Genomic DNA, 22,660 nt, shown 5'->3' with positions numbered 1-22,660 from the left:
AAAGAGGGCTACACAACTCGAGCAAGGGTAGAGTCAGGGAACAAAGAGGAGGAAGATGAGACAGCCACACCAACGCAGACGCAGAAGGGCTCTCCGACTTTACGCAAGTGGCCCGCATCTCCACGGTACTCAGCTCCCCTTACGCCACTGGCTTGGTCTCAGAGCCTTCGCGAATATGGCTTTGCGCACTGCGGCGGGGCTGCGCCACAACCGAGCTTGGCCCTGTGACTCCTCCCCACCGCTCTACGCGGATTGGTGGTAGAGTGCAACCAGACTGCTGATTGGGTGGCGAAGGAGCCATTCGGGGCGGCTCTGGTGGGTTCGGCTGCTCCAGAGTGATAAGTTCGGCTTCAGACACGCCTCAGCGCCAGCAGCGAGTCGGAGCTCTATGGAGGTGGCGGCGAGTACCGGGTGGTGGCTGCGGCAGCGACTCCTCTGAGCTGAGAGTTTCAAGTCGTTCCCGACTCCTTCCTCCCCCTTCCCTCCCCCTTTTTTGTTTTCCGTTCCCCTTCCCCCTCCCTTCCCTGTCCCCGACGACCGGATCCTGAGGAGGCAGCTGCGGCGGCAGCTGCTGAGTTCTCGGTGAAGGTGAGTGGAGCCGCCGCCGCCGAGTAGAGCGCTCTAAAATGGCCGCCGTCCCCTGGCCGCTTCTTCTCGAGCGGTACAAAATGGCGGCCGCAGGCGGAGCCGGGCGGGGCGGCCCTTGTTAGCGTGTTTTCCGCGCTCCGGGCACCTAGAAATTCTTCTCCTTTGTTCTCCTTTCCCGTTGCTGATGGAGTAGAAGGAAACCGGGAGCCGTGGCGTCCCCCGGCCGTCATCGTGGCTGTCGGTGGCCGGGGTCAGGGCGGGCCGAGGCGCTGGTGTGCTCGGAGGGAGAGAGCGTGGCGGAGCCGCGCGCGCCCCGGCGGGGAGCGACGTGCAGGCCGGCGGGGAGGGCCCGGCCGTTGGCGCGGGACCAGCCGAGGCGTAGGAGTCCCGGAGTCCGTCCTCCCGGCGGGGAGGCGGTATGTGAGGCCCCGGTGCCGGCGGGGAGCGGGCCCCGCCTGGGACCGGCGAGGGTAGAGAAAACTAGGATTTGCGTCCTTTTGTCAGCAGGGAAGGGAACGGAGAAGCGGCTGTCAGTCCCTCGGGGATTTATGCGGAGGGAGGGGGCCCGCTCGGAGGCGGCGGGTGGGAAGGAGGCCGCCTTCCTGCCTGGAGAACAAAGAGCCGGGCGCTGGGCCGGCGGGGGCGGCCTCCGCTCCTCCCCGCCGAGGCTTGCCCCCAGCGGCTTCGAGGGGAGGCTGTCGGAAGCACTTCCCTAACTCCAGCCTGGGTGGGAGGAATCCACTGCTCTTTTGTTCCCAGGAAGGGAAAAAATGGGGCGGAGGTTCCTGCTGCCATGTTGTTGCCGGTGTCTTCCGCCTGCTGAGTGCCAGCCACCGTACACCCATGTCCCTCTCGCATCTTCCTGGATGCCCTGTGTGCGGAGGGGTTAAAAGAACGGACAGTGAAGGAAAACTGCTAAACAGCCTTTAGTCAGGTCTTATTCGGCCCGCTGGGCTCGTCGTCGAGGCAGTGCAAACTTAGGATTATTTTCCACATAATGTGCCCGTGCGGATAAGTTAGGTTTTCTGTTCTTGATGTCGGTGCTCAGCTTTCAAGAAAGTAGAATGTGGCTTTTTCAAAGATTCGTTGTTCACAGTTGAAATGCTGTCTCTTGTATTTCTGTGAAGGTTCTTTGCATCTTTGAACATAAGGGAATTTCCAGGTGGCTAAGCAAAATAATTGTCCACTTGTGTTTGAGTACGTTCTATTTTAGTCTTAGGAGATCTGCAATGCAGTCAAAGTTCAGTTAACTGCAGTGCCAGGATCTGAAATAAATTCTAATTGAAGGAAACTTTATAGATTTGTGTGTTAGCAGTGTCTAATTTTGGTACTCTTTCTCATTCTAGGTTTTTCATTTCTCCCATCCTCTTCCCTCCCCACCCCATCCATTAATATTATTCTTTTGAAGATTCTTCGTTGTCAAGCCGCCAAAGTGGAGAGTGCGATCGCAGAAGGGGGTGCTTCTCGTTTCAGGTATGTGGAGATTTATTTTTGGCAATTGTTACCAAGAGACCAATCGCAAAATCAAAAGAATCCCCACACTAAGTAATTCTGACTTAATATGCTGCAAGTTCAATGTATAATGTGCCACGTACATTTTTTTTTTTTTTAAGTTCTTCACTTCTCATTATCTTTTTGTTTGTCCTCTGAAGAGTAGTTGTCAGTGATTTGACTTTCCTTTAGGCCCAGTTTCCTCTTCGTCTGTAGTGTAATTTCTGAAATACAGAATACTTAAAGAGACCCTTTAGCCCTTTTAAGTGAGACAGGTGGCATATGGATTTTTAAAGAAGTTTTTCTTTTAAATAGTGCTTCTTCGGGCGGAGGAGGAAGTAGGGGTGCACCTCAGCACTATCCCAAGACTGCTGGCAACAGGTATAGTAAGTGTGTAGAAGCCATGAGTTGCCATAGAACAGATTTAGTTTAATAGTATTTCACACATATAACGATGTAGTTATAGATATCGAGAATCTTAATCATACTGGGCATGGTTTCTGCTACGTATCTTAGAATATCAGCTCTAAATTATCCTTTTTGCTAAATTACCTGAATTAGGGCTCTCGAACTGCTCTTTATCCTTAGCTCTTTGGATTGTTTTCATTAATATTCAGAAATCAACAATTACTATTATCAGCAGTTACCTGTACTAATTAGTGGTAGAGCTGTATGCATGCAAGGAACATGGTCACACAACATTAGAAAATGTTGGTTCTCAAGGTGTGACTCCTAGAACCACCAGGATTGGCATCACCTGGGAGTTTATTAAAAATGCAAATTATCTAGTCCTACCCCAGACCCACTAAAACAGAAACTGCGGGTGGGCCCAGCAATCTCTTTTAACGAGCCCTTCAGGTGATTCTGAATTTGAGAAGCATTGATTGCGAGTTGCTTAGTTGTAAGGGAAACTGAAAACATGTAAACTGCTTATTCTATTCAGAAAGATATCCGAGTGGGATGACGTTTGATAAGTGACTGTGCTAGGTTTTAAATCATCTTAATTAGGAATCTTATAAATTTTTACTAGCGAGTTCCTGGGGAAAACCCCAGGGCAAAACGCTCAGAAATGGATTCCTGCACGAAGCACTAGACGAGATGACAACTCCGCAGCAAACAACTCCGCAAATGAAAAAGAACGACATGATGCAATCTTCAGGAAAGTAAGAGGGTAAGTTGATAGATCTGCTTTGTTCTTTCACTAAAACGAGGGAAAAAGAATGAGTTGGCTGGGTTTGTCTCGTGTGTAGGCTGTATTACCTAGAAGGCAATGTTCACGTCCAAAGTGTATTTTAACGAATGCCAGTGTTGGCAGTTTTATCTTAAACTGAAGAGCAGCATGTTGGCTATTTTGAGGCTTAAGGGTTGCTTGTGGTCATTGAGTTAAAATACATAAGCCTTTTTGTCCTGATATTTCCCATGCCTGATGTGTAACCCACTGAAGAAGCATGGAACACACTGGTCTTAGTTCCTGGATTTTAGCCTTAATAAGATTCTTGCTCTCTGACTTTTGAGGTAGTGAGATTTGTCAAACAGCTGGGGACCCCGAAGCAGGTACAGATATTACCTGAATAACAGCTTTATTTTAACATACCTTTGGTTATACGGGTAAGATGGGTCTTGAAGAAAAAATTAATTTCAAAGTTGTTTTTCAACTCTAATTTTTTGTGTGTTGCCTGACACTTAGTATGATTCCTTTCTCCCCAGCATACTAAATAAGCTTACTCCTGAAAAGTTTGACAAGCTATGCCTTGAGCTCCTCAATGTGGGTGTAGAGTCTAAACTCATCCTTAAAGGGGTCATACTGCTGGTAAGTTAAAACTTGGCTTAGCTGAAAAGGAGAGTAAAATAGTTAACAGACCCAAGTTTTCTGTACATTACATTGTTGCTTAAAACTTGGAGGCGTGAGCTACGTGTTTATTAAATTGTGATGGTGATTTTAAAAATAACCAACTTTTAATGGCATCAGATTTAAGAGGCGGGTTTTTACTTTTCGTGTTGAAGTATAGTGTGACATACAATTTCATACTAGTTTCACATACACAACAGAGATTTGCTAATTTCATACATTACACAGTGCTTACCCCAAGTGTGGTTGTCCTTTGTCCTAAAAGGTGAATTTGTAAATTGTTCATACAATGCTTGGAGAGTTAAATGGGCTGAGCACAGGCTATTCACATTTTTTGGTGTTTTTCTTTCTGTGGAAAACCTATTTTGGTCTTGGAAATGAATTGTATGATAGTTGATAATAAGATTTCAGTGTCTGTTTATAGTTTCAGTATCCAAGATATTTTTAACTCTTGGAGGGGGTGGGGGGGGGCTTTACTTGTAAGAGATCTGTATAGTTGGACTTTTTTGGTACCGTGTTGCAGCTAGTGTTTAAGTGCTTGTATTTTTCAGGCTGTGTGCTAATAATCATTTTATATGCATAAGGTAAATGAGGCAGAGTTTGTCAGTAAAGTTAGGAGGTTTAAGATCCTTAAGGCTTATAAGGAAGTATTAAGTTAAAGGAAGGGTACTTTCAGAAGGTTGTCCTATTTAAAAAAAAGAAAAATGCCATTTTCTGTAGATTGTGGACAAAGCCCTAGAAGAGCCAAAGTATAGCTCACTGTATGCTCAGCTATGTCTGCGATTGGCAGAAGATGCACCAAACTTTGATGGCCCAGCAGCAGAGGGTCAACCAGGACAGAAGCAAAGCACAGTAAGTGGTAGTGTTTGCTTGCTTATTTCAAAGTTGATTTGAAAGATTTCATTTAACAAAACCTGCCAAATGTCTTTGTTTCCAATAGACATTCAGACGCCTCCTAATTTCCAAATTACAAGATGAATTTGAAAACCGAACCAGAAATGTTGATGGTGAGAGTTTATGTTTGATACCTAAGTACTACTGGGGATATTGAATTTCATTCTGAATGTTGACTTTTTTCTGTTGTGTATTTTCAGTCTATGATAAGCGTGAAAATCCCCTCCTCCCCGAGGAGGAGGAACAGAGAGCCATTGCTAAGATCAAGATGTTGGGGAACATCAAATTCATTGGAGAACTTGGAAAGCTTGATCTTATTCATGAATCTATCCTTCATAAGTGCATCAAAACAGTAAGTATGTGAATGTAGGCTTAGATTTATCACTGGTTACATGATTATTTGTGGGAGAGGAGTCAATTATAATTACTTTGTACTATCTGAGAATGTTGGTAGGTTAGTTTAATATTTCAGAATGGTCAGCAAAACTGCTAGTTAAATGTTGTAAATAGTGACTTGAAGTATGCAGTGTGTTTTGTAAAATACAGGTAGAAAAGTGTTAAAACTTAAATAAGATTTTGTCAACACATTGGCATTTCTTTTTGGTAGCTTTTGGAAAAGAAGAAGAGAGTCCAACTCAAAGATATGGGAGAGGATTTGGAGTGCCTCTGTCAGATAATGAGGACAGTGGGACCTAGATTAGACCATGAACGAGCCAAGGTATGTTATTAAGTAGCTTGTGTTAATTTTCTTGAAATCAAAGGACTTGTTTTTGTGATACAGGGGATTATCATATTAGCCCATCAACTTTGATTATAACGTGAGAAGTCTTAAAAGCCTTAAATAGTACACTTTTGTCATAACATGTTTTAGTGAAGTATTTTTCTCTTCTATTAGTCCTTAATGGATCAGTACTTTGCCCGAATGTGCTCCTTGATGCTAAGTAAGGAATTGCCAGCGAGGATTCGTTTCCTGCTGCAGGTAAAACTGGTTTAACTGTGTTGATAAGCTGATTTCTTCTCTTTGGAAATACTAAAATTAAAACTTACAGGAACTATTTTTAAATTAAAGGATACCGTAGAGTTGCGAGAACACCATTGGGTTCCTCGCAAGGCTTTTCTTGACAATGGACCAAAGACGATCAATCAAATCCGTCAAGATGCAGTAAAAGTAAGATACTGGTGTTTTTTAATCCAGTTGGTTTTAAGTTTATTGAACCACAAGGATCCTATTAACACTTGAGACTCCTCTTACTGGTGGAGCTTATTAATGTTTTCAGTTTCTTGTTTACCATTTGGGGAAGAAATTATATACAGAAATTGTATAATTAGCACTCCAGTAGCCTGAAAGGGTTTTTTCCCCCCAAATGAGATTTATGTAAAATAGTGTCTAGAATCAGGTGTTTATTCGCTATTTCTAAAGGATCTAGGAGTCTTTATTCCTGCTCCTATGGCTCAAGGGATGAGAAGTGACTTCTTTCTGGAGGGACCGTTCATGCCACCCAGGATGAAAATGGATAGGGACCCACTTGGAGGACTTGCTGATATGTTTGGACAAATGCCAGGTGATTTTGAACAACACCGTGGTTTTGTTAAAATAAAAAATCAACTTTAAATGTTTTAACAGTAGCAGAGTTGTAAAGAGTTGTTCCTGTATGTATTTTAAGGTAGCGGAATTGGTACTGGTCCAGGAGTTATCCAGGATAGATTTTCACCCACCATGGGGCGTCATCGTTCTAATCAACTCTTCAATGGCCATGGGGGACACATCATGCCTCCCACACAATCGCAGTTTGGAGAGATGGGAGGCAAGTTTATGAAAAGCCAGGTAAGGAAACGTAGGAATGCTTAGGCAACAAATATTAAGTCCTCCAATACATGTGATTTATTTTTTGCTTTTTTAAAAGTGATATTTTAGGGTCATGTTTGTTTTTCTAAACCAAAGCATCTGTGTGACCAGTTACTTAAAACTGGGTAAGATGCTTATCCTTAAAATTAGTAAAATCACAGCGTTTTTATTTGATAGGACTAGATTTTTATTCTTCCCTTGTTGCATCTTTACTTTCTCTGGGCAAATTCAGTTTAGCTTTCCTTATGGCTTGGCTCATCCCTTTGGTACTTGATTACCATAATTTGTGGACCCCTTTTTATCTAGACTTTCTTTCTCCCTTTCTAAAATAGGGGCTAAGCCAGCTCTACCATAACCAGAGTCAGGGACTCTTATCCCAGCTGCAAGGACAGTCGAAGGATATGCCACCTCGGTTTTCTAAGAAAGGACAGCTTAATGCAGATGAGGTACATTTGCCTATGTTACTTCTATGCCATAGTTTGTCAATTCAGAAATCTATTGCCCGATGATCATAAATAAGACGCGTTATTAAGAGGACTTAATGCTGGAGTTCTTTAATTCTTTCTTTTCTATACTTCTTTTTCTTTCTTTGGATGTCCAGCGTCCTATGAGCGAAGATTATGAGATATGAGGGCAAGTCTCTTCAAATCTTCAATTAAAGCAAAGAAAATGGTTGTCAGGATTTTAATTGTGTTTTTCTGTATATAAAATGACTTAACTATAAGAATAAAACAAGACATTTTCTAGTTAATATTTTAGTGATGCTTATTCTAGGAGAATCCTAGTACAAATACAAGATTTTTGTAACTATATTCTTTTCATGTGGATCAGATCTTTAGTTTTCTTACCAGAAGTTACGTTAACATGGAGCTTACTTTTCAGCAGTCCATTCTCTAACTTCTGCCCTAGATTCTAGGATGTCTGTATATACGGAATTAATCTTAGGATGTTGGATCTAATGTTTACCAACTGCATGTTAACTTTGTTTTGTTTTCAATTCTAGATTAGCCTGAGGCCTGCTCAGTCGTTCTTAATGAATAAAAATCAAGTGCCAAAGCTTCAGCCCCAGATAACTATGATTCCTCCTAGTGCACAACCACCACGCACTCAAACACCACCTCTGGGACAGGTATGGACTGTAGTAGGATAGTATTTTCTATGGTTATGGTATTTTATGAAGATGTCTGAAGATTTTTTTAGGGTCTTTCCTATAACTTCACACACTTTTAAAAAAATTAAATCATACTTGTTTGCTGTGTTTTTGTTTTTAGACACCTCAGCTTGGTCTCAAAACTAATCCTCCACTTATCCAGGAAAAGCCTGCCAAGACTAGTAAAAAGCCACCACCATCAAAGGAAGAACTACTTAAACTAACTGTAAGTTTCAAATAATCCCATAGTCTGATTCATGGAGTCTATTTGAGATAGGAAAACACTAAAGAGATTTGGATTGTGTTCTTTTCAGGAAACTGTTGTGACTGAATATCTGAATAGTGGGAACGCGAATGAAGCAGTCAGTGGTGTGAGAGAGATGAGGGCTCCTAAACACTTTCTTCCTGAGATGTTAAGCAAAGTAATTATCCTGTCACTAGATAGAAGTGATGAAGATAAAGAAAAAGCAAGTTCTTTAATCAGTTTGCTCAAACAGGAAGGGATAGCCACCAGTGACAACTTCATGCAGGTGAGAACACTGCTCTGATTCTGGGGGAACTTCTTTGCATTCACGTTTGAGAACTGCTAAGTTGATTGTGTTGTGTATTCCTTCTAAGGCTTTCCTGAACGTATTGGACCAGTGCCCCAAACTGGAGGTTGACATCCCCTTGGTGAAATCATATTTAGCACAGTTTGCAGCTCGTGCCATCATTTCAGAGCTGGTGAGCATTTCAGAACTAGCTCAACCACTGGAAAGTGGCACCCATTTTCCTCTCTTCTTACTTTGTCTTCAGCAATTAGCTAAATTACAAGATCGAGAATGGTTAACAGAACTTTTTCAACAAAGCAAGGTCAATATGCAGAAAATGCTCCCAGGTAAGAGAATTTTGGGGATTTTTTTTCTTAATACAAAATCTGAAGAGTCTTTAGTATCTTGAGTGGATCTATACAAATCAGACTGGATTATCTTGTCCAGATAATGATAAGCATTACCATAGGTTAGATTTCACCTTTATGAAAAGTGATAGTGATTTAACTGCTCTCATTTGATCCAGATACTGTTTGCTTTGCTGGGTTACTATAAATCTTGTACATTTGGGAAATCATTTGTAGAGCCATTTTCTAGACAGGCCAACTGGCTAAAATGAACTACCTGCTGATGTGTAGATGGTTTTGTCTCTTCAGAAATTGATCAGAATAAGGACCGCATGTTGGAGATTTTGGAAGGAAAGGGACTGAGTTTCTTATTCCCACTCCTCAAATTGGAGAAGGAATTGTTGAAGCAAATAAAGTTGGATCCATCCCCTCAAACCATATATAAATGGATTAAAGATAACATCTCCCCCAAACTTCATGTAGATAAAGGATTTGTGAACATCTTAATGACTAGGTAAGGTAAAGTCCAGGGTTACATTAACACTTATTTACTAGAAAATATAAGGCAAGGGACTAAGGATGGTCTTTCTTGGGCTAGAAAATTTTGCTTTGGGGTTCTGACAAGATCTCTTTCTGTGCAGCTTCTTACAGTATATTTCTAGTGAAGTAAACCCACCCAGTGATGAGACAGATTCTTCCTCTGCTCCTTCCAAAGAACAGTTAGAGCAGGAAAAACAACTGCTGCTTTCTTTCAAGCCAGTAATGCAGAAATTCCTTCATGATCACGTTGATCTGCAAGTCAGTGCCCTGTATGCTCTGCAGGTGCACTGCTACAACAGCAACTTCCCCAAAGGTGAGTGGCCGAGGACAGTAGCCGGACGGTGGCGAGCGTGGGGCAGTTTTTTCCACATCACACTAGATCACGGGGTTTGTGTGGTATCTTTTAGGCATGTTGCTCCGCTTTTTTGTTCACTTTTATGACATGGAAATTATTGAAGAAGAAGCTTTTTTGGCTTGGAAAGAAGATATAACCCAAGAATTTCCTGGGAAAGGCAAGGCTTTGTTCCAGGTAAATCTTTTGTTGGAGGCATTTAGTCTGCTTTCTTCAGTTTACTTAGTATTCAGTGAAGTACAGGAGGCAAAATAGTTGTAGTTTTATCTGTATCTTTCTGCATGTTTACAAGCTTTGGTAAAAATAGTACAGTGAGGGAAGGCTGTGAAGTGGTGTAAGGCTTCTATCCTAGTGATTACATATGTAAGATGTTGGCGGCTAACATTTTTTAGAAGTAAAGCTACTCCCAAAGGTTGAATGGTTGAGTGGTTGCACAAGATTGGATTTAAGCTTTTAAAAAAATGTTAGTAAAGAAGAGATTGCTTCTCATTTCTCACATCTTCATTTTCTGTGAGTGGAATTCTAGTCCTAGGGGAAGACCTTTATATCTCTGGGGATTCTAAAATCACAGTACATTAATCACCTACAGAGTAGTTGAAAAACCAGTTTCAGAGAATCAGATTTAGCGGGTCTGTGGTACACAACACAGTCCAGGCGATTCTCATGCTGATTTCATAGGGGATCAGGCTTTGAGAAGCACTGGTCTCTACAGTATTTTGTTCCTAAGGTTCACAGGTGAGCTTTGTGAGCTAATCATTCTCCCTGCCCTTGGGGAATCTGCTAGCAATTCTGGGATAGGGCTAGAAATCTTTTTAGGAATCTTTCTCTCTTCTCTCTCCCCAGTATTGCTAACATAATTCAGGTTTGGGAGGAGCCCCTGTCCCATACTAAAATGAGCCTACGATGTGATTGGAAGTAGTGTCAAGAAGTCAACAGCTTCCCAAATACAAAGAATAAATTCTCTTTAATAGCCAAGTAATATTTACAGTATGTTCTGAGGCTTTTGTTATTATAGAGGGTGTACCACCTAAAACTTAGGATCAAGCTAGCAAACCCACTAAAGGAGCTAAGTCAAAACTATGGATTTGAGTTTCTCTTTCAGAACTATGGCTTAATTCTGTTAACTTACAAATTTACAGGTGAATCAGTGGCTAACCTGGCTAGAAACTGCTGAAGAAGAAGAATCTGAGGAAGAAGCTGACTAAAGAACCAGCCAAAGCCTTAAATTGTGCAAAACATACTGTTGCTATGACGTAACTGCATTTGACCTAACCACTGCGAAAATTCATTCCGCTGTAATGTTTTCACAATATTTAAAGCAGAAGCACGTCAGTTAGGATTTCCTTCTGCATAAGGTTTTTTTGTAGTGTAATGTCTTAATCATAGTCTACCATCAAATATTTTAGGAGTATCTTTAATGTTTAGATAGTATATTAGCAGCATGCAATAATTACATCATAAGTTCTCAAGCAGAGGCAGTCTATTGCAAGGACCTTCTTTGCTGCCAGTTATCATAGGCTGTTTTAAGTTAGAAAACTGAATAGCAACACTGAATACTGTAGAAATGCACTTTGCTCAGTAATACTTGAGTTGTTGCAATATTTGATTATCCATTTGGTTGTTACAGAAAAATTCTTAACTGTAATTGATGGTTGTTGCCGTAATAGTATATTGCCTGTATTTCTACCTCTAGTAATGGGCTTTATGTGCTAGATTTTAATATCCTTGAGCCTGGGCAAGTGCACAAGTCTTTTTAAAAGAAACATGGTTTACTTGCACAAAACTGATCAGTTTTGAGAGATCATTAATGCCCTTGAAGTGGTTTTGTGGGTGTGAAACAAATGGTGAGAATTTGAATTGGTCCCTCTTATTATAGTATTGAAATTAAGTCTACTTAATTTATCAAGTCATGTTCATGCCCTGATTTTATATACTTGTATCTATCAATAAACATTGTGATACTTGATAGAGTTGTGTGTGACTTAAGTAGCAACTACAGGCAGGTTTAGGAATTATGGTTTAGGAGCACCTGGGTGGCTCAGTGAATTAAGCGTCCACCTTGATTCACGATGATCTCATGGGTCGTGATATGGAGGCCCACGTCCAGCTCTGTGCTGACAGCGCGGAGCTTGCTTGGGATTCTCTCTCTGACCCTCCCCTGCTCCTGTACACACACTGTTGCTCTCTCAAACCTTTAAAAAAAAAAAAAAAATGAGAGAAAATTCAAGGGGAAGTCTCACAAATTTAGAGAACCCTTACTAATGCATAGCAACAAACTTGGTGACATTTCTTTGTCCTGTGAAATACATGGTAACTTGAGAAGCTAACCATACATGGATGGCCGGACAACACAAAAATAACCGTGGTGTAGTATCAATGGTATATCTTAATACCATTCCATAGTATAGTGGGTTTTAAGTCAAGATAGTACTTTGGTCTGCACAGCCCTACATCTGATCTGGTCTGCAGTCCTGTCCTTTTCCCAACACCCTATTTCTCTAATTTCCTGCAACTTGGCCCTCATTCATTCTTCTGCCACGCTGGCCTCCTACTTCCTGGGACATGCCAAGCATAAGAGGCTTTTTCCCGTTTCTCCCCTCACCCCCATAACTAGATGACTTGGCTCCCCAAGTTGTGGCTCAAATGCCGGGTTAATTAGGACCCCACTGTCTACCCTATTTAAAAAATGTAACTCAGGGCTACCTGGCTGGCTCAGTGGAAGAGCATGTGACTATTGACTTCAGGGTTTGGAGTTATAGCGCCATGGGTGTAGAGCTTTCTTTAATAACAAAAAATGCACATAATTTATTCTCTTCCTTTTTAGATTGTGCCATGACCACCATTACTGCATATTTAGGTCTAACTCCCTCCAGAATGTGAGGAGATGGAGTTTTTTGTTCTGTTTGGCTGTATCTATCCCCAGCACCTAGAACAGAGCCTAGCACACGGAATACTTAACCAAATCACAAATTAATAAAATTACTCTACCTGACAGGATCTGGACCTAAAAGGAAAAAGTGGAAAGGATGGACTTGAGTAACAAGATAGGGTTCATTCCTACCACTTAATAGCAGTGTGATCTTAGGCAAGGTACTTTGTTCCTCTGAGCTGATTTGAAAATGGGAATAATGCCACGAGAACTAAAAGTAATGTGAATGTCACTAGCAAGAGAGAGAGCCTCCTACGGAAATAGGCCTTTGATGTATGTGAATTCACATTTTACCTTAGCTGCTTCCATCCCGAGCTTCCAATCAGATCAATCCAATGGGCATTTCTCAGTCTTAGTTGACCTATGAAAAGCATTCAGCAATTTTTATCTCTTTGCCTTCAGGCTTCTCGGTGTCCTTTTAAAGCTTTTTTCTAGCCTGGCTTATAAACGTTACTGTTACGCTTTGCTCAACACTCAACTTCTATTGCTCCGATTACCATCTACATCCTGAAGGCGTCTGTGTCTTGGAAGAGCATCAAATTGCACATCCAACCGGCTCCTGGACACTATGAATGTGCCCCAAGCACTTCAAACTCAGTGTGTCCATCACTAAACTCCCTCAAACCATTTCCTCCTTTTCTGGCTCTAAATGATACTCCCATCTGAGCCCAAAAGGAGTCACCCTTGACCTCGCTTCCTTCCCAACCACATTCTGTCCATCTTCCTTCCATGATAGCTACTGAAGCCCTTGCCTTCTTCCCATCTCCACTGCACTGCCCTACACCAGGCTCCACTGTCACGCCTGAATCACTGCAATTGACTTCTGAACAGTCGCCCTTCCCGTTCATCTTGCTCTTCTTCCAGTCCATTCTCTGCATCACAGAGTGTTAAAACTCTGCCCTTTAGTGGCTCTAAGTTTTCTTCAGAAGAAAATCCAAATTCTTTTAACAATGGAGCAATGGAGTTACCTGCTGATTGCCCCTTTAAGTGTTTTGGGGTTTTGTTTTGTTTTGTTTCATCTATCTCTGGGTCTCTCACAGGCTGCTCCCTGTGCCTGGACCATTGTTCTCCTTACTATTCCCACTTTTTCATCTCCCTTCATCTAGCTTATTCTCACTCATCCTTCAGAGATGAGCATAAATGTTCCACATTTGGAAAGCTTGCCTTCCTCTGCCAAGACTAGGTGAGGAGTTTGTACCAATCAAGAGGTCTTGGATGCAAAGAAGAGAAACTTAACGCTGGACAAACTGAGTAGAAAGGAACTTTATCGGAACTCCCTTCAAGGGAGCCCTGAGACCAGACTTAGAAATGAAGAGGGACTAAGGGAAGCTGGGTAGCCTGAACCACAGAAACCGCCTGACCAGAGCAATGTTGCCAGCACCCCCATCACACCCCAGAGCCTCCTGTGCTGGTATCTGAATCCCCCAGTGACATCGGGTCCAGGTTCAGAGCCCCAGGCAGAAGCCCACAACTGACTAGGCTTGGATCACGTGTTCTCCCCTTGCGGAGCCTGGATCTTCAGGGCCCCTGCTGTGTCAAGCAGGCCCTGGTGCCTGCAAAGACTTAACAGTGCGGAGGGAAAGAAGAACTTTGGAAGGGAACTTGGGTAGACAGCCAAAACATAATTGTCTGCTAGGTGGCCTCTCTGTACTCCCAACTCCCCTTCTAGCACTCACCACACTGCGCTCTGACCACCTGCTTGCTGCCGGGCTTTCCACTGTGCTGAGAGCTCCCAGATGGGGAGTGTCACGTTCATTGCTCTATTCCCAGGGCTTGGCACAGGGCTAGACACATATTAAGGACCAATAATGGAATGCATTCTATGGAATGCAACAATGAATCGAGGTTTTGTGGAACACGAATTTTATATAACTGAGGAATGAGGGAAAAGGTGTGTCTCTTCAAGAACACAAACTTGGGGTCAGGGTCCAGATAGAGTCCTGTGTAAGAGTCCGGCCTTGAAACAAGCTCATTGACTTCCTGGCAATCCGAGCGAGTGACTATACTTGATACCCGACGGCATGATCATTCTTGTCCTGATCTGTACCAGATCTGCTTCGAATCCAATTACAAAACGCTCAGCTCCCCACGTTAATTTATTCATTCGTACATTCAAAGGTGAGCGCGTCATCACTCACTGCCAGCCTTGTGCTAGGGCTGCGACACGGCAGCAGTGAGACACCATGTCTTCCCAGGCAAGAGCCCCCTCCTCTACAGCGGGGGAGGTAGATGGGAGCTGACGGTGCAACCACGGCCGGTGATAGGCCACCCGAGCCAAGAGGAGGAAACACCCTGGAGAAGCTGTGACTTCAAGGAAGAATCACTCTCCTGACAAGCGTTTGATGCGGGGGGCTCTCTAGGCAGTGGTAGGGAAGCCGGCTTCACCTTTCTCCTGGATCCGCAGAGCCCCCATCTACCCGCCCACCCCCTCCACCCCAGAGGCGCTCCACCAACACTTCTGATTGAGGGGACATCTTTCATCTTCAGCTGGAGGTGGCAGTGCAGGGCAGCTTCAGGGACCAGCTCCTCAGCGGGGCCAGGAGGACAGGGACTTACAAAGCTCCTTCCTCGTACCTCACTAGATTTAGAGTCAGCCTTCCAACGGGGGTCCTCCAAGGAAACCCCGGGCTCTGGTCAAGAAGACGCCTGAGCACACAGCAGAGCGGAGCATACACAGGACCCTGGAGCCACATGCCACCCAGACCCACAGACTGTCCTGTCAGCCCACCTCACCTGGAGTCAGTCCCTAAGGATGGGATAGCCAATGTCAGGCTTACTGTCTCCACCGCGCCCTCTGCTGGGCTCCGAGGAGAAGACACCCACCCCTCTCGGGAGGAGGACACCAGGGAACTCGTCTGGTACAGCCCAAGGGAAAGAGGACCAAACCTATTGGGCATGCTCATCAAGGGGGGAGGGGAGAGGGAGAATTTACTTTGGTTTGGTCTGGTCCCCCTGTCAACCGTGGATGTCAACAGTGTGACTGATTATCAGTGAATCCCGAGGGCCACTCAGGTCTGCGTGAGACCCACAGCGTCACAGACTGGAGCCTGAATCCTAGCTTCCCAAGGAATTAGTTCCAAGAGCTTAGGCGAATTGCTTCACCTCTCTGGGCTTCATATGCCTTATCAATGCATCATGACCTGAGCCGAAGTCAGATGCTTAACCAACTTGAGCCACCCAGGCGCCCATCCTTATCTATGGAAATAATCCTTGGTTTGGCCACCTCCTAGGGTCATTGCAAGGAGCAGGATAGACAGGTAATGAGAAACAGTGTTTGACAGATGTGGGGATTGCTCTACAAGTCCCTTCATCTTAGAAATACTTACTGAGTACCAGCTACATGCTGGGCCCTGTTCCAGTGCTAGGGATGAAACAGTGAATGAGGCAAAGGCTTCTTTTGGAGCGCACATTCTGGCTGACAGGAGAGAGAGAAGAAACAAGTGGCTGGTGTCTGATGGAAAGTGCTATACATAGCAAAATAAAACAGAAGAGCAGGGAGTGATGCAGATGGTAGCTGAAATAGGGCGTTCAGGGAAGGCTTCGTGAGGAAGGGGCCCTGGAGCAAAGATCTAAATAAAGTGAGGGAGTGAATGATGCAAATGTCTGGAGGAAGAACTTTCCAGGCACAGGGGAAGCACAGCCAAAGGCCTTGAGATGGGAACACACACGGGGCGTCTGAGGAACAATGAGGGAGCCAGTGTGGCTGAGCAGAGTGCAGGGTCCTGCGGCTGGAGAGCGGCAAGGGGGCATGTGAAAGAGCAGGACATCATGAGGACTGTGGCTTTTGTTCTAAGTGGAACAGACTGCCTTTGGAGGATTACTATTATTATTTATTAATAATATTAATTATTCATTAATATTATCCACCCTTTGCTATGGCATATTAGCGTGCTTATTCTAGCTAACATTGCTTGAGCATTTCGTACATGCGGGGTTGGATTAGGCACATTAATCATCCCATTTAATCTTCCCAACCTCTTGGAGACCAGTACTTTATTATCTTTATCTTATTGATAAGGAAACTGGCACCTTGCCCAGGGTCTTTCATTTATTCAACAAGAAGTCATGGGCACATTTTGTATGCGTTTTTGATGTACTAGGACACAGCGTTGTCATGGGGTCATCATTCAAACCCTGCCCTGCATTTCAGGAGCCACAACTCATCTCTTCTAGACCTGTTGGGGGAACAGAAGGAAAGGAGAGAAAGAGACTCACCCAGGGGCAGTGAGCTCCTCCTTCCTGGGAGGGTACAATCAGAGCTGGGTGAGCACCTGATGGTGCAGGTGCCTCTCAAGGTCTGGCCAAAGGACCGAGGTGAGGAACAATCAGCCTCCACATCCCCCTGTTATGAATTGAGTTGTGTCTCACCCAAAAGATATGTGGAAGTCCTAACTCCAGGGACCTGTGACTGTAACCTTATTTGGAAATCGTCTCTTTGCAGACGTAATCAAGATGAGATCATAAGGATGGGTCCTCATCCAATATGGATGGTGTCCGTATGAGAAAAAAGAGACACACAATCACACACAGGGAGAATGCCATATGATGAGAGAGGTGGAGACTGGAGTGAGGTTTCTACAAGCCAAGGGATGCCAAGGATTGCCAGCAACACCAGAGGCTGAGAGAACAGCATGGACCACATGCTTCCCTATGGCCTTCAGGTGTCCTGCCAATGTCTCAGTTTCAGACTTCCAGCATCCAGGACTAAAGAGAGTCCATTTCTGTTGTTCTGAGGCACTCAATTTCAGCCCTAGGAAACGGAAACTAGCACACCTGCCCCTGCTCTACTAGCATCCCCATTGCCACCATGACGAAGCCTTCCAGGCCACCCCTGCCTGTCCCCTCCCCAGAACCCACCTCACTACCCAGTTGGGTGCAGAAGGTGAGGGAAGAGCCTGGATGAATGAATGAATGGATGGTAGAGCTCTATTTTGTTCTGAGAAAAATCAACTCTGAAAAAAATTACCACACTAGTAATCCCCGTTAGCGCTGAAAACTTAGAAAATAAAAATAAGTGAAAAGATATAAAATTAATCATATTAAAGAGTTTCATAATTTGGGGCAAGGTGACTTTTCAGAGCATATCATTGGTGACAGCCCCAGATTTTGTGAGGCCTGAAGATGAAATCATTTGAGGAGCCATTTTAGGAAAAATAATACAAAATTACAAATACAAAATTAGGTACAGGGCCCAAGGAGGTGGGGGACCCTGAAGCATAAGCTTCTTCAACTTCACAGAAAACCCACCTCTGCGTGGAAACAAACAAGATCCAGAAACCACAAAGGAACATATTGATGGATTTGTCTATTAACCTGTTTGGCTCAAAATAAACAAAGGACAAACTAAGAAAAATATTTGCCATATTTACAATTAAGAGTTGGCCACAGGGGCACCTGGGTGGCTCAGTTGGTCAAACATTCGGCTCAGGTCATGATCTCATGGTTTCGTGAGTTGGAGCCCCACGTTGGGCCCCGTGCTGACAGTATGGAACCTGCTTGGGATTCTCCCTCTCTCCCTCCCCCTCCCCCACTCATGCTGTCTCTGTCTCTAAATAAATAAATAAACTTAAAAAAAAAAAAAGCCACAAAAAGCTCTTAGAAATCAGTAAGAAAAAGTCTGGTTTCTGGGAGCCCCAACTATGTGCCTGGCCCATGGCATACATTATTGCATTGGAATCTCAGAACAGTACTGGGGTGCAGACATTGTTATCCCAATTGAACCCATAGGAAATCAGAGCTGAGGGACATGAAGCCACCATTCAAATGAAGCCACTGTCCAAAATCACATAGTTTGTTGTTGGAAGAACTAGGATTTACAGTATGAATAACTCTAAAGCTTATATGTTTTCCGTTAGACACAGTCAACATTGGAGCTGGTTTCCAAAGGTGGGGAAACTAAAATATGGCAACCCACACCACAGATACCTGCAGTTTTCCATCCCCAAATGGCCCAACATTTTAACATTAACAGCTTGTTTCAAGTGACAGGAGACCCTCTCAATTACTTTTTGTGCACAAGGATGTATTATTTGGGGATGACACACTCATGAGGGACCATAAGGCAAGCTGAGGGCCAAGCGTAAACTAGCACAACCCCCCACCCCACCTTCCCACCCCCTCCGGCTGGGTGGGATCAGTGTCGTATTCCTCAGGCACCCTTGGCTGCCCAAGAACAAAGGACAGAAAACAAATGGTTAAAGTGATAGAGTCTCCATCGGTTTACAAATATCTTTAGTAATATTACAAGAAAAGGGTGATCTTATCAATAACCTAATCTCCAGCAACTCCCTACTATCTTAATGATAATGCTTTGCTAGAGGGAAAAACAACCTTAGTTTGACAACAGCTAGGCCTCCAGTAATTCGTAAGTCCTCTTTAGCATATGGCAATCCCTTTAAGAAACTTCCTCTTGAGAGGCCTGGGTGGCTGAGTCAGTTAAGCATCTGACTGCATGATCTCAAGGTTTGTGAGCTTGAGCCCTGCATCAGGCTCTGTGCTGACAGCTCAGAATGTGGAGCCTGCTTTGAATTCTATGTCTCCCTCTCTTTCTCCGCTCCTCCCCTGCTCACGCTCTCTGTCTCTCAAAGATGAATAAACATTAAAAAACAAAAAACTTCTTCTTGACTTTACCTCCCCCAACTCCACAGTATATAAGCAGTCACTCTTCACAACCCCAGGGCAGCGGGTCCAGTCCTGATGCTTTAATAAAATCACCCTTTTTTGCACCAAAAACGTTTCTAGAATTCTTTCTTGGCTGTCGGTTCTGAACCCCCACCACCACTCCAAAACCCCATCAACATGAACCTGAAAGGGCCCAATCAATGCTAGTTTTCAATGTGTATGGAGATATCCCCCCGACAGGCTCTGTGTAAAAGACCAAAACAGACCAAAAAAGCACAGAGAAATTTAACACAGATTTAATCGTTATTCCTGGGGATGTAATCACACCATCTAAAGAGTTAGCAAAAATTATAAATAAGCATTTTAAGGATCAACTTAAAAATCAGTATGCTCCATGGAGGTGCACAAGATGCACTTACTAGACAAAAGGAAAGGCCCAAAGTCTTACTGTGATGTGAATGAGCACATGCAGCTCAGGATGCGTCTCCAGCCAAACATAGACAGACTGTCAGGCCTGGATCACAAACAATGCCCGGGGAGGGAAGGATACCTCCTCTCAAAAGCCACATAGTTTGGAACGTGGCTGGAGACCAAGGCCCTGGTCAAAGATTTTATGATGAATTTGGGTAAAATTATTTTATGAAATGTGGAGAAAAACACTAGTTCTTAACCAATGTTTTGTTTTATATGTGGTTTTAAATGTATGTTTGTAAATTAATTAATACCTGTGATTAATAGACATTGAACTATTTCGCCTGCATCCCAAAGTCTATAAACTTCAGTTAAATCAAGCACCTTTTGAGCAGCGAGAGACGCTTTACCGCGGGAAAAGGATCACATTATAATTCAAGGCCACCTTACATTTGGGCATACATGGTACATGGGACGCGAAACACAATTACTGTTTTATCTTTGGAAATGCTGAGCAGGGAGTCCTGCCACCAGAGCAATGTGGACGCTGCACTGCCTAACCACACTGCTTTAACAAAACCCACGTCAGTAACAACCTGCCACAGAAAGACAAGGTCACAACCACATCCCTCCCTACTCCAGTGCCACAATGCAACAGGCCCTGGGGAAGAGGTACCCAGCCTGCGGGGCCAGGAGTGACACCGTTCTGTAGTTCTTATACCCCTGCCCTCCCCTCCGCCCCCTCCCTCAGTAGGGACCCCTGCGTTACTGGAGTCGTAGGAGACTGTACCCCCACTCTAAGCACCTTTTTCCCATCATGCCTCACTCCCTCCCCACCCCAACAGAAGCCCGAGGGCCCCTGGTCCTCCACCCTAGACCCTCACCCCGAACTTTTCTGTATATATGCTATTCTGTCCCAATTCCCCACCCCTGCTCTCTCAAACCCTTTCTTCATGTCCCCTAGGTCCCCCAGTCTGTCACCAGCAAATGTCCCCATATATGCAATCTTGCTCTGAACATTACGGTCATCTTCTTTCTCTGAAGGAAATCTGGCTGTTGCCTGAGCCCGTGACTTCCCCTGCTCTCTTTCCTCTCGTGCCAGTGGCCTTGGATGGGCCCCTGACCACCTTACTTCCCATCAGCACTTTCCAACCACTTCTGTCCTCTTTTCTTCCAAGGACTCAGACCCTTTGAAGTTTACACCATCTGACTTTACTGCCTCTCAGGTATGCCCACTTTCCTGCTCTTCGAAATAACGGTTTCATATCTTCTCCTGTTTCCCTAAGCCTTCTCTGACCCTTTCCTCCCCCTTCCCTGTCTCTCCACACCAAGCCCCTTCTAGCCGGGGCTAGAGTTCCAGTTTGTTCCACAGTTCCCAGTTTGTTTTTTCTTAAATGTTTATTTGAGAGAGAGAGAGACAGAGAGCAGGGGAGGAGCAGAGAGAGAGGGGAGAGAGAGAATACCAAACAGGCCCTGTACTGTCAGCATAGAGCCCAACATGGGACTTGATCTCATGAACTGAGAGAGCATGACCTGAGCCAAAATCAAGAGTCAAATGCTTAACAGACTGAGCCACCCAGGTGCCCCAGGGGTACACTTGTCATGAGGTACAACCTCACTACTCAAATTGTAGTCTTTGGATTCGTATCATCTGGGAGTTTGTTAGAATTGTAAAATATTTGGACTCACTCCGGACCTACTGGATCAGAATCTTTAGGTGATTTCTGAGCCCATTAAAGTTTGACAACCCTGATGCACAACATAATACAGGCTCCCCTGCTGACCACCAAGGATTATACTACGTCTCCAGGAGTGGGGGCCTGGGACTCAGCTTCTACTGAATGGAGAAGCAAGTCTGTGCCCCCAGGTCTTCTTACGATCCAAACAACTGATTTTCCAACTTTTTCTATGGGTGGAGTCCCAGCTCTTTTCAAAGGGGCCAAAGCCTCTCCCCATTCTCGGACCCTGCTCCCTTGGGCCAAATAACTGTAAAGCACTTGCCATCCTCGTGATAGGGCACAGGGGCCAGTGGCCACAGCACAAATGTCACTGGGAGTCAATGCCAGCTCATATGACAACTGAGAGCCTCGAATCTGCCTTGAATAGAGGTTTCTGACGAAGCCAACTGTTTGCAGTGTGAGATTCCAGCAGGAAGAGTCCCTGAGTCTTCTCGGAGGATCAGAGGGATGGAAACCCGAGTTCTGTGATTTCTGTGAACCATGGACAGGAAGGAGGTGTATGATTCTGAGGCCAGAGTGTTCAGGGTGGACTGATAAGACAGCTGCAGGTGCTGAAGCAAGGTTTGAATGTTCTTTAAACCAACACCAAGGGCGCCTGGGTGGCTCAGTCAGTTAAGTGTCCAGCTTTGGCTCAGGTCATGATCTCACGGCTCATGGGTTTGAGCCCCACGTTGAGCTCTGTGTTTATAGCTCGCAGCCTGGAGCCTGCTTTGGATTCTGTCTGTCTCTGTTGTTCTCTCTCTCTGCTCATCCCTTGCTTGTGCTCACTCTCTCTCTCTCAAAAATAAACATTAAGAAAATAATAAAAAATAAACCCTAGCATTCATCCCTCACTTAATAGGTCAAGGAATATGGTAATGCTCCCTTCTCACCCCTCCTTGGCCCAAGAGGGCTCCTTCACATCACTTCTGCTGCCACTTTGAGTTGGAAGTAGCAGGAGGAGAGAGACGGAAGAACGCGTCTACACACAAGCTGGGGCCAGGACAGTCCAGCAGCGGGCCGAGGCAGGAAATGAAGTCTCCACTTCTTTCCCGGCTAAGGAACTTGGAGCACCAGCTCCCAAAAGAGAAATCAAAGCAGCATTGTTCCAAAGAACAAAACAGTCCAGGAGAGAACAAAGGATTTGGCATTGATCCCTCTCAGGGAGAAGATGCTATCATAGACACTCCACCCTGCTTAGATGAACTGGCCCGTCTGGGTCTAGAGATCAACTTCCGGGTTTGTTTATTAGGATCAGGCTCAAGAGTAATGATCTTTCAGTAGTTTGCCCAATACGCAGTACCTTCACAATTATAAAAATGAGAACAAAATCTGCTGAGCAATCAGAATGGTTTCTAACAAACAACCACCTAACCCTTTACAGCCACGTGGAG

The 22,660-nt window shown here is 44.4% G+C and overlaps 1 protein-coding gene and 1 non-coding gene across 2 annotated transcripts; both read left to right on the top strand.

Annotated features, from left to right (window-relative positions):
• Nucleotides 1-444: 444 nt before the first annotated feature.
• EIF4G2 (eukaryotic translation initiation factor 4 gamma 2) lies at nucleotides 445-11,553 on the top strand (the record flags this gene model as incomplete). Its single annotated transcript, XM_047878688.1, has 22 exons — nucleotides 445-588; nucleotides 1,997-2,061; nucleotides 2,395-2,460; nucleotides 3,110-3,250; nucleotides 3,787-3,889; nucleotides 4,649-4,780; nucleotides 4,869-4,935; nucleotides 5,023-5,174; nucleotides 5,430-5,540; nucleotides 5,718-5,801; nucleotides 5,892-5,990; nucleotides 6,243-6,384; nucleotides 6,487-6,647; nucleotides 7,001-7,114; nucleotides 7,672-7,797; nucleotides 7,940-8,044; nucleotides 8,133-8,348; nucleotides 8,437-8,695; nucleotides 9,005-9,209; nucleotides 9,337-9,548; nucleotides 9,643-9,764; nucleotides 10,727-11,553. Coding segments are annotated over 22 exons (2,892 nt in total), but the record flags the coding sequence as incomplete, so codon positions are not given.
• On the top strand, nucleotides 7,167-7,305 carry LOC125147312 (small nucleolar RNA SNORD97). The gene has a single exon (XR_007145141.1). It is a non-coding gene; the product is annotated as a small nucleolar RNA SNORD97 (small nucleolar RNA).
• Nucleotides 11,554-22,660: the final 11,107 nt, after the last annotated feature.

Source organism: Prionailurus viverrinus, chromosome D1 (assembly GCF_022837055.1).
Source record: "Prionailurus viverrinus isolate Anna chromosome D1, UM_Priviv_1.0, whole genome shotgun sequence".
In the NCBI taxonomy this organism is placed as follows: Eukaryota; Metazoa; Chordata; class Mammalia; order Carnivora; family Felidae; genus Prionailurus; species Prionailurus viverrinus.
This window is presented reverse-complemented; position numbering and strand designations above follow the sequence as displayed.